General features: G+C 42.9%; 1 protein-coding gene across 1 annotated transcript; it reads left to right on the forward strand.

Annotated features, from left to right (window-relative positions):
• The first annotated feature begins 2,413 nt into the window (after positions 1-2,413).
• On the forward strand, positions 2,414-15,522 carry LOC143322359 (protogenin B-like). Its single transcript, XM_076733499.1, has 19 exons — positions 2,414-2,480; positions 3,135-3,434; positions 6,422-6,566; positions 6,711-6,844; positions 6,947-7,243; positions 7,426-7,585; positions 7,729-7,976; positions 8,547-8,711; positions 8,989-9,294; positions 10,182-10,367; positions 12,250-12,345; positions 12,458-12,644; positions 12,900-13,027; positions 13,177-13,347; positions 13,561-13,743; positions 14,425-14,548; positions 14,661-14,799; positions 14,918-15,025; positions 15,112-15,522. Exons 1-19 carry the CDS (start codon positions 2,414-2,416, stop codon positions 15,520-15,522), a joined length of 3,555 nt encoding a protein of 1,184 aa, XP_076589614.1.
• The last annotated feature ends 875 nt before the right edge of the window (positions 15,523-16,397 follow it).

Below are 16,397 nucleotides of genomic sequence, written 5' to 3' on the forward strand. Positions count from 1 at the left end.
CCAGCCAATCAGAGCCTGGTTCGCTGGTCCCCTGCTCTGCTTTCCCAGGGCCTCTGTTATTCATAACATGTTAATGACCTTATTGATCATGGCAGAAACAGCCTAACCTTTAGCCATGTGGAGCCCAGCAGTAGCCTCGACCTCCACACCACAACATTTGGCAACGTGAGTCGACAGATTTCACAAGCAAAACAGGATCGTGTCTCCTGTTCATATCCAACATATCAACAACCAAAGAATGTTAGACTGCCAGCAAAGTGAGGCTATACAGATAACCCTTTAGCTTACTTTCACGTTTGACATCTTGCCAGCTTTTTCACAACCAAAATCAACAATTTAGATTTTGCAACAGTGATGAAAACATTTTAGTGTCCAGAGAAATAATTTGTGTGTGTGTGTGTGTGTGTGTGTGTGTGTGTGTGTGTGTGTGTGTGTGTGTGTCCACTGCTGCATTTTGATAGCTGTTGTCTGAACACACTTAATATCAGGGAACTAAGTATTAACCATCAGTCATAACCTACAACATGTGTGTTTCCTTCCAAAGACAAGTTCATTAAAATACATAATATTAGGTGTGTGTGTGTTTCTCCTGCATATAGAATCACTGATAATATAATTTTAAAAATCTAAGCTATTGAGTAAACACATTACAGGATGCTATTAACTTCACTATTGGTTTTGAGCCTTGAATTATAACTATAAGGCTTTAGATGATTAAATCAATAGTTAGCTCTAATCAATACATAATTACACTCCGCGCTCCTCATTTGATTGGATATTGAAGTGTGGAGGTGCATGTTTGGGGCAGTAATCCCTTAAAATCATTACGCAACAATTCATAGATGCTGTTGAGAATAAGAGTTATATAATATTGTTGGGGAGGCACAACACATTGCCCGGTCTGAATGTGATGACTGTATTTACCTTCACCAGCGAATGGGTGTTTTGCTGAGACAGCATGGCCGATCTCACAGCTGGAGGCCATTGTGTTGCCTTTGAATGAGGGCCGGGAGACCTGAGGGTCATTGTCACAAGGCACGGTCGCCGGATCAATATCTGAATTCATTAGGCAGCTGACTTGCAGCCATCAATATCTCTTCATAATTACCAGGTTCTGTGGTGGAAGCAGATGCTGTTCGGTGTGACCTTATTACCAGTGGCCTTTGGTTACTGATAATTCACCATGTTCATCTTATTTTGTTGTTTTAAATATCTGATGCACAGAAAAGAAGATCTCATTAGGCGAAGTTGCTACATGGAAAATCGGTCTTTGACTATTGATCATTTTGTAGTTTGAAAATGACTGTATGTAGGGACGTGCTCTATTGAGCTGATCAGAGCTTGACATGTATGTGCATTTCAGCTTTATGTAGCGTATAAACACTTTGACTGAAAGAAATAAAAACTCTCAACTTGTTGAACAACTCAAGTCTGATCAGTTGATAAAGACCCAAATCACAAATTTGTCTCAGAGAGCTTTACAAACAATCCAACATGTCTCCTCCTTTGCCTTTAGACCCTCTAATTATTTAAGGAAAAACTCCATCACCTCTTAACAGGGAAAAACAGAAGATTAACAGAACAGGGATCCCCCCTCCATTACAGACAGACATACAATAAATGGCAGAACAAGTGAAATAACAACATGGAGAGACAGAATGACGAGATTAAACGAAACGAAAACAAGTGAAAAATATGGATCGGAGATGATTTGAAGCAACTTACGGGTGTAGTTCAGAACCTGGACCAGTTAGCCTGTGCCACAACTACCTGAACAGTTAGCTAAGCTTCATTTATGGATATCTCATTTGAGACCTGACAACAAAATGCATGTATACAACAACACACCAAGACAATTCAGTCACACATCTCAGCTAACCCCTACACAGACACACACTAAGTGTTATTTAAAAATAGAAAGAGGACAGATGACACAGAGCCTCAAAGAGATCAGAAGAAGAAATTAAAGGCTGGATTTAAGTGCAATTTAAAGAGCCCCTGCCTCTGTGCACAAGTCTTCATTAATTTGTGTCAAATGAGAGGATAGACACACATCATCAGGCCACGCATACCCTGTTTGTTTACAGTGTTATACATGCGACCCTCCTCTGATCATTACCTCATCCTGTCAGGACAGGAAATTTTCCTTCTGCACTCTTTGTGACAGTTCCTCCTGGGGGCCTCTGGGGGCCCCCAGACCGCTGAGACGCATCACGGACGTACACGCGCACGCTTGTTTGTGTCCGGTGCTGTCTGCGCATGCGCCGCAGGCGGGGGTCGGGGAGCCCCCGGCACCCCTGTCCTTCTGCCGGTCCTCCGCGGTTGGCAGAAGTGAGTTTGTGGATTTACGGACAGCACGCAGGAGAGCGGCGGGTCGCGGTGTCAGGCGAAAATGACACAACAGTCCGGATAAATGGCGAAGTTTAAGATGAAAGACCACCAGCGCTGGCTGCTTTTTGTTTTGTTTCTTCCTTTATCAGGTAAGTGTCTCATTTTTGTTTTTGTTACTGATGTTATCGTGCGCGGACTGTTGATAAACGGAAGCTTATCTGCTCATATACCGTCAGCTGGCCGGTGAAATACATGTAAAGTTAACTATTTTGTTTTTTAAAAAACAGCGTTGTTTTGTGAACCACGTCGACTAAGAGGAGATAAGAAGTCAGGTTGTTAAACTTGAACGGTATACTTTCTATTAGCCCGGTGTTTCTCTGTCATTAAGCCAGTTTTAATGTTAAGTGATCGGTCGGTTCGGATGCTCGCTGACTTCATGTCTCATATTTGTGACAGCAAATATTAAAACACCATTCATCGTTGTTTTTCGTTAAAGATTTTTTTTTTAATCAGGACAGCACATTACACATCTTACCATACCATCATTACCATAACCATCTTCATGCAGCTGTTTTTACTTTAGTGTGTCTGTTATACTGCGAAATCATTGTTTGCCAACAATATCGTCCCTTATGGTATTTTAATTATTGTTTCCTGTAATATCAATTAAGTAATTATTATAAAAGTCCTGTAGTGTGATATATGTGCTCTGTCTGGCTATAAAGTTATTGTTGTGCATGTAGTCGTCCATTTCTGAGAAAGATGACTAACCCTCTACTGATGCTCCCTTTCTTTTCCACAAGGTGTTTTATGTTTCAGTGAGTTGTCCTTCATCACAGAGCCCAGTGATGTTACTGCATTACCAAAGGACCCTGCTGTCTTGGACTGTCAGGCTCATGGGCAGCCTCCGGTCACCATCAAGTGGCTCAAGAATGGAGTTCGTTTGGCAGAGAGTGAGCACATACAGTTTCTGCCCAACGGCTCCTTGTACATACCAAAGATAAAACATACTAAGGAGGAATCAGATGAAGGGTTTTACCAGTGCCTCTCCCAAAACAAATATGGAGCTATCCTAAGCCAAAGATCACGCCTGACCATCGCAAGTAAGTATGGAGTTCACAGTGAAAGAACTTCCTGTTTTCCACTGTTGGGAGCAAGATGAGGATGGGTTAAAAGTTGTTGGTGATATCCACTTTGTGGTGTCAACGTGCAGGCATTGGAATGGCAAGTTCATGGGTTATTAACCTGGAGATGGGAAGCAGATGTAACCCACCCTGCTCTTTTTTTCTTTACTGAGGAAAAAAGCTCTAAGGTCTGGCTTTCCTTGTGATTGGAAGTTGTTCAGACTTGGCCATGCTTGAGTTTAAAGCTGTCAGTCCAGTTATGGGATCATTTTAAGAGACAGTTAAAGTAAGATGGAGAGTCAATCTAAAAGCTTGTAAATACTCCATAAATAGGCATCCCTGGGTCTGAGTGCTTTTCCCTGTTTTGAGCAGAAGTAACACTTGCACACTTGTGAAACTGCTCAGGAAACAGGCAAAAGTTAGAAATTAGCCTCCTCTCTCTTGTGTTAGCAGGAGTGCATTGTCACTGCAGACTGTGGCTCTGTGTAATTGCTGAATGGTCTGCTACACAGAGGAATCTCTGAAAGGCCATTTGCCTTTTAGCCTTTGTTTGGAGTAACCCTGACTGCCCCAGAAGAAAAGCCTAGGTTTTCAGGGCATTTGTTTGTACACATATCAGTGGACAGGGCAGCTGCTTCCATTCAATGGGCCTGGTCTACCATGGACACTTCACAGGTCTTAGAAGGGATATCCTATGAGTGGTGCCATGGAAACTAGCATGGCCCTTGAAATATACTGATTTTGACACTGACACTAAGGATAGAAGGTTTTGGGCAATATGTCCTAACACTCAACAGTACACCAATAGCAAGAACTAGATACAACAATCACACAGGAAGAGATTTATGAATATAGAAATAGAGACACACCAACGCTGCTCTGACAGCTGCGTTGCCAATGTTGTGAATCTATTAAACAGCAACAGAGAAATCAGTTTTTTATAAGTTGACCACATTAAAAAACAAAACAACAAAAACCTCAGAAGTCAAGTTTGGTCTGGTGTCCAGCCTTTGTCTGTGAAAGGGTTAAAGGTTTTTGGTCAGCTGTAGGCGGAGAGTGGAGGATGGGCCTCCTCTGTGCTCCCCTTCTGTCCAGAGGTCCTGCGGGTCAGGGGTCAGCGGGGAAAGGCTTTGTGATGTCACAGGCCTGCTGCGGCTGGGCTGCCCTGCTGTTCTCTCTCTCCCAGCCCACAATCCCTTTCACTGGCTCAGTCCCTGTGTTGCCCTGTCAGGCAGAGCCCTTTTGTTAAAGGAAGGTTTGTCATGTGAATGAACGGCCATGATGTTCCATTACATTTTGTTGATCCTTTCAAAATATGTTCATATCGCTGAACTATGTTCCTAGTGGTTCTAGGACTGTGTCACCAGTTTCAGCACCTCTTGGGTTTACAGAGGGTGTCAGATATCCTATATACTTCTTATAGTATTTGTAAAACAAGTATTTGTGGCTATTATAGATTATTACAACTGTAGCTTTTGATGTAGGATATTAACAACATAAGAATCACAAGGTTCTCTTTTGTTTATTGGCTAATGGTGAACTGACTTCGATCTGACTCCCAGTTTGGGCTAAAATTGAATGGACAGGGGGTAGTAGCGAACTTTGACCTCCTCAGAGAAACCTTTGTGCTGTTTGACCTAGACATTGATTTGCTCTTTACAACAGAGGTGACCATATTAGCGGATCAGTCTGTGCAGGCCACACCCGCCGTCTACATCACTGATCTCAAGAGTGAAGATGGTCTGATGTCTCTCAGCGGAGAGTAAACAGCATATTGTTTTTAACGTGTCACCAGGTGCTGTCCATGATGCTCTCCAGTCAGCCATGTTGTCTGGACATAGGTCAAGACTTCATCATAATACTGACCATTGGAAAATAATTTAATGAATTTTGACATGGAATTTGGTTGTCATGTACCCAAAGCCAAAACCTGCTGCCATTGCAGAGGAATAATTCACAAACAAACCATAAAGGATCATTTTTTCTGGCCCTGGTGTAGAGCAGTCCTCTAATGCACTTCACATGAGCAGGGCTACCAGTTTATTTATGTAGTATTGATGAGATTTGGTCTTGAATTAAAGGATTACTCTTTAATTCTGGGTTTCAGTGGGAGAACAGGATATTGACTTTCTTTAACATGATATTGACTTCCTTCCTGTGTGTGAGGGGGGAGGCAGAGTTATCACCTTAATGAATGAAGGTCATTGGTCTTACTTTGTTTTCTGGAGATAAATGCAGATTAGGGTTGCTTATTTGTGGTGATTATTGAAAGATCTTTTGAACACACGTGGAGAATGTGTGTTTTGCAAATTGTGTGCAGTTTTGTTTTGTTTTTTTGAAGTACATTTGTGCTTAATCAGTGACTACATAGCAGGATGTAGGTAGAACATTTACACATGCACAGCTGTAAAATTATGTGCAACCTTAACCTGACAAAATGGCATATTTTGCCACTATATAGTGTGTCATCCCTGACTTCTGCAAGAATTGGTTTGGTTTCATATTTATTTGTGTTTGTTTTAGATATTTTTCTATTCCTAGTGGTTGCTCACAGTCCTTCTTATGCAAAGTGAATTGATTGTTTTCTATCTATAACAATGCATCATTCAGTGTCATTCTTCAATTGATCCATTGATTGGACCAGCTGGGCAGTACGGGACCTGATTGCTCATCTGCACAAAGCCAGATCATTGTGTCTTGCAAAGATCAATTCCTTTCATAGAATCAGTTAACATCTATCAAAGTCATTGCTTTGCATGCATAATGTGTAATATTTTACCAAATTGAAAGAAAATGCTCTGTTTACTAAGTGGCAAACACAAGTAACTGTTACATAAATCAGTGTAAATGAACCAAACTCGAAAACAGATACCCACTGATTTCATAATAAGTTGACGAGGTAGGTTTTAATTGAGATGTTCTGCTGCTGATACCTTCTGCCTTGACTGATAATTTTTTTCCCACAGGTATCTCAGAGTTTGTGTTGCATCCTGTGCCTATGGTGGTGACTGAAGACTCAGTGGCACGATTCTCCTGTGCAGTCACTTCCAGCCCTCCTGCCACCATCACCTGGGAGCTCAACCAAAGCACATTACCTCTACAGACAGACAGGTACCTGCAGACACACCTTGAGTCACTTTTGATACTCCACCTCTATGTAAACTGTATTTGTAACCTAGTAGCAGCTCCCAAATTCTGTTGCTGTCCAAACAAACCCTCGAGTTTGATCCTAATGTTACCTTTGTTTGTTCCCAGAATGACGGTTTTGCCCAATGGAGTCCTCCAGATCCACAATGTACAACTGGAAGATGCTGGACAGTATCGATGTGTCGCAACTAACATCGGTAGCCGTTTGAAGAGTAGAGAGGCCACACTGACGGTCAACCAGGGTACAGAGACTTCATTAACTGGGTTTTAGAAATGAGCATTAAACCATCATATTGTGTTGGGAACGTTGAATGTATTTTTAAATCTTTCCTTTTCTTATAAAGGTGCAGGCCCTAAACCACGTCAGAGGCCCAGAATCATTGCTGGACCTCAGAATGTCACAGTTTCTCTTCACCAAACTGTGGTGCTGGAGTGTATGGCCACAGGCAATCCCTGGCCAATCATCTCCTGGAGCCGTGCTGACAGTAAACCCATTGACGTGTACAACGCCAAAGTGCTGGGCAATGGGAACTTGGTTATTAGTGATGTCAGTTCCAAGCACAGTGGAGTCTACCTCTGCAGGGCCACCACCCCTGGAACCCGCAACTACACTATTGCTGCAGCCAACCTCACAGTTCAAGGTACAGCAAACTCTTGAGTAGTTTAAACTGCATTGGTTCTCCAACCACATCTCCTGCTTCTTATATTCCATGTGCTTTAACACAACGAAAGTATTTCAGATGATAAAGATATTTAGAAAAACGGTTTTGCAGGTTGATAAGTGGCAAGCAAGCATCACTTTTCTGTTACACCTCTGTTTCAGTGCCACCATCCATTGTCGAGAGACCTGAGAGCCAGACCCGTCCAAGAGCGGGCACTGCCCGCTTCATGTGCCAAGCTGAGGGAGTGCCCCCGCCACGCATCAGCTGGCTAAAGAATGGGGAAAAGGTTCACTTAAATGGGAGGATTAAGATGTACAACAGGTATTACAAACAGTAGTGGACACAATCACACCTAGCTGTAGCACTGTGAAAAAAATATTCTTGAATTGAATAAGATTTTATTGTTTGGGGTTGCTTTTCTATGGCTACCACTGGTTGTTAATATTTTGTTAATTGTTCCACAGTAAATTGGTGATTACCCAGATCATCCCTGAGGATGACGCCATCTACCAGTGCATGGCAGAGAGCGAACAGGGTTCTGTGCTGTCCTTGGCTCGCCTTATTGTTGTCATGTCCGAGGACAGGCCCAGTGCACCAAGAAATATTCATGCTGAGACCATTTCAAGCTCTGCTATCTTACTGGCCTGGGAGAGACCTCTCTACAATGCAGACAAAGTCATCGCCTACTCCATCCATTATATGAAGGCTGAAGGTGAGACCAAGAGGAAGAACCATTTAAATATGTTTCAGGTCCTTCATTTGAGCTGAATAAGATCTTTTTTTGACAAGATAGGGGAAAGTGTGATAACATGCAAGATAACAGTCAACCACAATAAGCTATCTCACTCTCTCACATATCATCAACTTTCCTTGTTGAAGGCCATCTGTTGTTGCTACACAGAGCAGAGGTCAAGGAGGACCCAGAAAGGCAACTTCACTGAAATAACAGTGGGCTTAGCCAGCCCATTGTCCGCTCCCCAGCTCATTCTGCTTGCGGTTAAAGGGGCAGTGTAGCTTTTTTAAAGCCTCACAGTCTTGTAAGCCAGAAACTGAAGGAGACATTTAACTTTACTTTATTAAGTCAAGTCTGCTTTTGTAAACACATTTTTAGATGTTTAAGTAGCTTTGCTATAAGAGCCCTGGAAGCAGTTATGTGGCTGTGTCTTGCATAACACATGTTTAGCATCAAGCCCTGCTAAACACTGACTTTCATAGAAGTCTCTTCTTCTTTGAATCATTTTAACCTATTTTCTAACCTGCTTTCTACTCTGTTGTTTGTCAGGTCTAAACAACGAAGAATACCAAGTTGTTATTGGCAATGACACAACCAGTTATATCGTCGATGACCTTGAGCCAGCTCGAAATTACAGCTTTTACATTGTGGCTTATATGCCAATGGGAGCCAGTCGTATGTCAGACCAAGTCAGTCAACATACCCTGGAGGATGGTAAGCGTAAAGCATTGAGACTCCCAGCATTCCTTGCAATAAATCACTCTGGTAGTTAAACTAAAATGCATGCAAGTGATGTGTGTACAGAGCACATTTTGAGTGGACATAAGGGGAATGGGCATGCTGTTTTTAGAACAATTCCCTGTGTGGTCTGCTTACTAGCTGCAAATTTGTGTGAATAATAAATAGAAATATGACAGCATGTTTGTATTCAGAGGAAATCCGTCACCACACCAGTGTCAAGTATATTTCTTTTATCCCTGTCTTTCCCCAGTGCCTTTGCGTACCCCAGAACTAAGTCTGATCAGCCACAGCTCCACAGATATCCAGGTGAGCTGGCAGCCGCTGCCTGCCAAGGTGAGCCGCGGTCGGTTGTCTGCATACAGACTGTCCTATCGTACAGCGGCAGACAACAGTGTCACGTCTGTGGAGATACCTCAGAACAGCACTGAATATCTGCTGGAGGGCCTGCAGCCTGACACCATCTACCTGCTCCGCATGGCTGCAGCCACCCGTGTGGGCTGGTGTGAACCTTCTGCATGGACCTCGCACCGAACACCTAAGACCTCCAGCAGCAAAGGTAAACACTCAGAAGGCTGAAAACTTCACAAGATCTTCAGAGTTGCTGATATAAAGTTGTATGTTATCCTTGCAATATTATCATGTGGCTGTATCGACCAGTTTTGTTTGCATTTGTGGCAAAAGTTTTCATGTGTGATTGAATTTATTCTTATGGTCAAAATTCCTCAGTATGGTAAGTAGCAAACAACAAATACATGCCACAGAGTAGAATCGCGTGTTCCAAATTGTAACTGGCTATGCTTTTGCTTTTGTCACGTCGCTGTTTTGTTGGTCTTAGAATGCCGGGAGGATCACTAGAGCTCATGCAGCGTGGCCAGCTTATGACTAGAGTTTGCTCTTGTAGCATTGTCCCACAGTCTTTGTGTTGGTTACCCAGGAACCTTTGCCCTTCGCTGTCAGTGATGTTAGAGTGGCCTCAGTCACGGGTCATAAAGAGAGGGCCTCTGGCATCTATGTGGGGGAAAGAATAGCCTCTTTTCATGGCCTGGTGTGTTGGGGGAGGCTGTTTGTCCACCAAAGCTGGATTTTTTTTTTTTCAAGAGTTTAGTTAAAAATGTAGCTCATGTAGCACAGCACGGCTGACAGAATTATACTTGTAGAACATTAACCCTAGTGAATGAACAGTCTTCGAAAATGTTATGTGTATTTGTGCATTTTCTTCCAATATACAGCTTAAATTATGACTCTGTCACACCCAAATTTCTTAATTTGCATGGACACTTCTGAGAAAGCATTGTGTTGGTAGGATAATCTCCCATCCATCCACCCTTTTTATATACCCCCTGTCCTGCTGTTTTCTGTTTATATGTTTAGTCTTCCTTTGTACTCAGCAAAACTTTAAATATGCCTGTGTATTGATCCCATGCATGCTGTCTCTACCCATAGTGCCTTCAGCCCCTATTCTTCAACTTGAGCCTCTTAACTGCACCTCCATTGTGGCACGCTGGCAAACCTCCCCAGAATCTGTGGCTGTCCAGGGTTACCGGCTGTGTTACCATGAGGAAGGACAACCAGAGCAGCCCACCATCCAGCTGCAGGCTCAGACCTATACCCACACCATCAGTGGCCTTGGTGAGAAATGCATTTTTGCTGTCATAGCTGTCTAGTGTACGAGATGATTGGAGAGTGGAGCAGATGAACATATAACTATATAATTTATACTTCACCACTTTCGTGCATTTTTATCATTTAGACCTGCGATTCTGGCGTAGAGACAACCCAGAGTGACCGATGGGTTCTTACTCAAATGGGTCTTCCCAATTTAATTCAGTGGGCAGTTGGATGGTGCATTTGCATTTTCACCTTCTGTCCTGATCAATATGGGCTGACCCCTCTTGCCTAACCAGCAGTCCTCTCCACCCTGGCTGTGGTATTGTATGAGATCAGGCTCCCCGGGTTAGAGGTCAGGGTCCAGATGTCCCTCCCACCACCGTTTCCCATCCCGTGGCTTGCATAATTACCCCTTGCCATTGTGTTGTGTTCAGAGCCAGACCTGCCCTGTAAGACCCTGGCCACTACCCCCCTTTAGCTGGACACTGGAGCACACAAACAAAGCCCTCTGGGATTGGTCAGAGCTGGACCGAGCCACTGACCTCTAGCCGTGAGACAGCAGTCCTGGATTAGGACCCTGCCCCCACCGGTCATCTGTGCTGTCCATGTAAATAACCCACAGCAATCTATATGCAATATAAACCAGGACCATACTGATCAAAACTGTTAACAATATCATTTTGTCTGATGTAAGTCTTCAAGCACAGCGTGGCTCCTTCTCAGTCCATACACAAAAGGTTGAAAAGGGTAGATTGTTAGTAACTCTTTTTAATTTAGCTGTTTTAGGAGTAATAACTTGCAGGAAATGGAGCAAGTTAAACCCCTCAGTGTGTTTTGATATGGATAAACACACAAGCTGCTGTCACTGGTTCCATAATATCAATGATATCAACATAAGGTATGTTTTGGAGCCATGTTTATTTCTGTGTCAGTCCAAGTTTAAGGCTATAACACAAGGGCAGTGGGAAGAACGGGAAAGAGGGAACAAAAGGGGCCCAGCTCCCACTGTCCTGCGCCCAGATTCCTTGTGTTCTATCTTGGCCTGACCTGGTGACCCCAGTCAAACCCCCCAGTCCCATGGGCCTAGGATCCCAGCAGCTGAACGCTGCCTCTGGGCCAGCCCCCACAGTGGGCCTGGACACACCGCCTTCACTGGTCAATACCCACTGCCCGACCTTTCACATTGGAGGCATAAAACAAACCTTAACACTCTCTAAAAAATGTCCTGATTACAGAGCTAAGTCAATGGTCGCATTTCAAGTTGAAACACAATCTTTGATTCTGTATTTTTAAATGAAAGCTTCTCAAACTTCAGTGATCTCTCTGATGTCTTTTACTCAGCACTTGCCTTCTGTGCTCCATAATTACTCTATTTTTTAAGTTTGCAGTATAAACAAGACCACATTCTACCTCATCTCATCTCTGTTGATCCCCTCAAATTCAGTGATTTGTTTTGTGAGCCCAACCTATTTCATATGATTTCATAGCTCTAAAATCTTTATAGTCTTTCAAAATGGAAAGACTATAATTTTGTGATAATTTTGATAGAGCTTATTGATCATGTCACCGTTTTTACTGGGCCTTAGGGCTGGTTGATCTGTCTCATGCTCCTTACACATGACAACACATGATAAATGAGAGGTTGGGGGTGACTGAGGAGGCCAATGGCCAGTTATGACCTAACCTCCCCCTGAGCTAATTGTCAGTGTGTCTGACTTTTTTTTAAATAGATGCTGCTGTTTGGTATTTTTAATGGCAATCTTTCAGGCTTTGGCATTATTTACCAAACATTTTGCCCTTATTGGCCCATTTATTTGTAAGAAGATGTTATGTGCAGTTATTGTAATGTCGGTTTTAGTTTTAACTACAGGAAATGGCTGAAAATCGATTATTTGTATTTCAGATCCAAGGAGAAAGTATCATGTCAAGATTTTGGCTGTCAGTCAAGCTGGAGATGGTTATCAGGCAGACCAAACAGTCAGTACTCCAGGATGTGTGTGTAAGTACTTTACTCGATTGTGTATTTCAAAAGTTATACATTAAAAATGGAATACAACCATCCACAGATTGATGTATGTGACAAAAATATTTATTTTGCTTCCACTGTCCAGCGGCTAGAGACCAACCGGCAGCATCCCCTCCACCTCCAGATCACGTAACTGTCTTGGCCACCAATTCATCTGCAGTGTCCCTGCGCTGGAGCCGTCCTGCTTTCCCCTCCGGAAAGGCTGTTAGCTATACAGTCCGCTGTACACCTGTGGGCACCCACAACGCCTCTGCTGTACGCTACCTACAAATGTAAGTTGAGAAATTGAGTGTTTTGCCTCTGGCATGACAAGTAAAGCCTTGATTTGGCTGCCTAAGTATTAACACTATGTTACACTGCATGTCTGTGAGGACGTGGACATGGCCCTTGTACTTTTTATCATTTGCTGTTTGTAATGATGATAAAGGAAATGAAGCTTACCCTACAATTGCACAATTTATACAGTGTGTAGTTCAGGATTGTTGTCTTCCAAATGGCCATAACGTAAGAATTTTGTTTGTCCACAGTACCAAACAGAGTGTGATGATTCAGAACTTGGATCCAAACACTCGCTATGAGTTTGTTGTGCGTCTCCATGTGGACCAGATGTCGAGTCCCTGGAGCTCTGTTGTTTACCATCGGACTCTGCCAGCAGGTAATGAATGTGTTTATTTTGTCCTGACTATTTCGCTCTCTGTGTGTCTCACTCTTTCCTCTTCCACGCAGACTCAAATCATTTGCATATTCCTCAGTAAATTTCTCAGCAAGTGTTGTTTATGATGAGTGTGACTGCTCTGTGTACAGCACCTAGCCAACCACCCACAGGAGTGCGAGTGACTCTGATCGAGGAAGACACTGCCCTGGTTTCCTGGCGGGAGCCCACAGAGCCCAATGTGGTGGTTAGACATTATACCATCCTGTACGCTACCCAGAGAGCCTGGTTGGCTGGACACTGGCAGATACTGCAGAGGGAGGGTGAGTAGAGCATGTTTTCAGGAAACATTTTAATGTATCTTACTAAGATATAAGTGTATCACCAATCACAGAGACCTTTTTCACCACTAGTTACAGTAGGGTGTACCTCAGCTGTAAAATGATGCATGCTGTATGCACTTATTTGTGCAAGACTAAGTGCACCTGTATCAGTTTCCTGTATTTCTAATCCTTGTGATGTGTTTCTGTTTACAGGAAGCCATACAATGGCCCTGCTGGAGAAGCTTGAGCCGGGGAACGTCTATGTCGTGAAAGTCTCTGCCTCCAACCAGGTTGGTGACGGGCCCTTCTCGAACATTGTGGAGCTGGCACTGAAGCATGGAAACACCCACCGCAGCAAGAACCCCAGGCACTCTGACAGCCTCCCGGATACGACAGGTAAGCTCCATGAAACACCTGAGCGCACGTGATGAAGGCGTCTCATCTTCACTTGGATTCATTTGTTATATCAAGAGTAATTTATAACTATATTGAAATAAAGCTACATTTGAGTTTAAATTTGTCAGGCAATAATAAAGTACTTTTTGATGGCATTTTGGATTAATTTATTTATTAAATCAAAATTTAATTTTTGACAAAACTGCATTTTCACAGTGAGGTGATACACTTTGTTAACCCTGTTAACTTGTTAACCCTGTTTATCAATAAACAAAACAGCAGTTCAGTGAATGCACAGTAAAGATTTGTAGGTTTTGATTAATGTTCTTTTACTTTACATTAGATTAAATTCCCTTCACAAGTTAACAATCAAAATCTTGTTTTTTTTTTTATTTTGTGTAGTTTTAGTAGTAGTATTTTCTTATTTAAAGTATGAATATGGAGGAGTTCTGTGTTTTTTTCTGATAAAAAGCTTAATGTACTTTTAAATGCACATCAAGGCCTTCACACAGTGTTTATCATCAACTGCAGACAAAAATAGATAATGTGAAGTTGTGTTAAACTGCAGTTTCTTGGCTGAGAGTATTAACTTCTCTGTCCATTCACTGTTATCTTTCGTCTGCATTTTAACTTTCTCTTTCTTTCATTTCCATGTGACTCACTGTCTTGTTTATCTTCCAGTGTTCTCTGATGGTCTCTACCACATAGACCAGAGGTCCATGACGGGGATCATTGTTGGTGTGAGCATCGCCTTGGCCTGTATTGTCATGTGTGCGCTGATCCTCATCAGTAAAGGCCGACCGAGGTACTGATTCTAATCATTTGGAATAATGAAACACACTTGGCAGAGTCTAAAACATAAACAATGAGTTTTCTCCTGATGTTTGTCTCAATTATTTTCTTTGTGTGGCTAATAGAAAATCCTCCAGTCACAAAGCCATTGGTGGGGGAGCTGCTGAAGATCCACGAGCTGGTTTGTCCCTGCCCCATGAACACCTCTCAGAGAATGCTGAGGCTCTTATACCCATGATAAGTGCTCACTTTGTAGATGCCAAGGTGAGACAACAACAAACCACAGTCAATGATATACAGCTCTGTTTCACACTTACATGTTTTATATTCAGAAGAGCACAAGAAAATCTGGATTTCTCATATATTTTCTCATTTGTTCCAGGGTGGATCTAACATTGTCATAAATAGTGCCGGGCCAGTCATCAGCAAGAATCAAAGCAGGAGGTGGCTGCCCTTCAAGAGGGACGTCATGAATCCAGCTGAAAGTGATGTGAGTGATGCGACATTATTCTGGACAATCTGTTTTTTTCCAGTCAAATTTCTTCTTTATGTTAATTTCTATTCTGTCCTCCTTAGGTTGCAAGGAGAGCCAGCTTGTACGAGGCTGGCAAGACTGTTCTGACATACGAGGAGCATTTAGGTTCAGCGCCCCTTCCACCTTCGTCCCGGGAGATCATCTATGGACCTTATCACTCGGAGAGCTCTCACACCAGTGAGGGCAGCCAGGAGACGGGAGACTCTGGACACTACTCCAACGAAGAAAGCAACGAAGAGATGAGCAACTCAACCAGCCGAAGCTCCAGACCTGAATCTTTTGGGCCTGACGATGTTACCACTGTCGCCGAGCTGAAGCAGTCTTTTGAAGTGGAAAATGAGGAGATGCTGAGCCATTCCCTCCATCACTCCGCCCCCGATGCTGCCCGGCTCTGCTGCACCTCAGAGGGCTCTCATCCTGCCCTCCACACGTCCCAGGCAGTCGGCTCCTGACATCACCTGTCCTAGATCTGTCTCCAACAGCCGATGCTAAGCCACTTCTACCTTTGCTTCCTGAGTCGAGCCCCTCGGTTATTTCTTGAGGCAACAGGGATCAGGAAGCTGCTGCGATGGAGGAAATGTGCTTTTGCTTCGGATCTACCTCAGGATTTTGTATGAATGTTTGTTATAACATTTTACTTCCATTTTTTTTTTTAAACCTTCTACCTGTTTGTCTGTGTTTGGCATTGTCTGTCCTAAACCAAAGCTCACCCATGATGAATGTTAAAAAGAATGTCAAAAAATGTACTGTGATACATTTTCATTATATTTAATTACTTTCCACTGGAGCGGAGGGTGTAGTTGAGCCCTTTTGACTGATGATCTACCTCCATGTTCTGTTATTGTACATACATTACTACCTCCTTTTCACCGCGTACGGTGCAGTATTATCAGACTCAGGGGACAAGGTGAAAACATTTCGTTGCCGCGTCTTGTTGCTTCTTGTTGGGGCGCTCGTACCCAGAGGTCCTCCTTTTTAAAAAATTCTCCAAACTTTTTATTTTCACGGTTGAAAGAGTTTTTGTTTCACATTGCTTGAATGATGGATGTTGTGAAAAGAATAAGTGCATTAGATGTTGTCAAACTATTTGAGCTTTATCATAGAGTATCGTTTGGCATTTTCAGTGCACTGAACTCGAAGCTTTAACATGGCCTTAATATCCAAAGGGCTTTGCATACTATAGAAGATGAGATCCAAAGACGTGAAAATGTGCCCAAAGAGTTTTTGATAATACGATAGATATTCTAAAATATAATGGATGCACACTGAGGGTGCATCTGCCAAAATATTGTTCTTGCCAATGATGTAAATTTCTCTTCGGTTTTAA

Source organism: Chaetodon auriga, chromosome 6 (assembly GCF_051107435.1).
Source record: "Chaetodon auriga isolate fChaAug3 chromosome 6, fChaAug3.hap1, whole genome shotgun sequence".
Taxonomy (NCBI): domain Eukaryota; kingdom Metazoa; phylum Chordata; class Actinopteri; order Chaetodontiformes; family Chaetodontidae; genus Chaetodon; species Chaetodon auriga.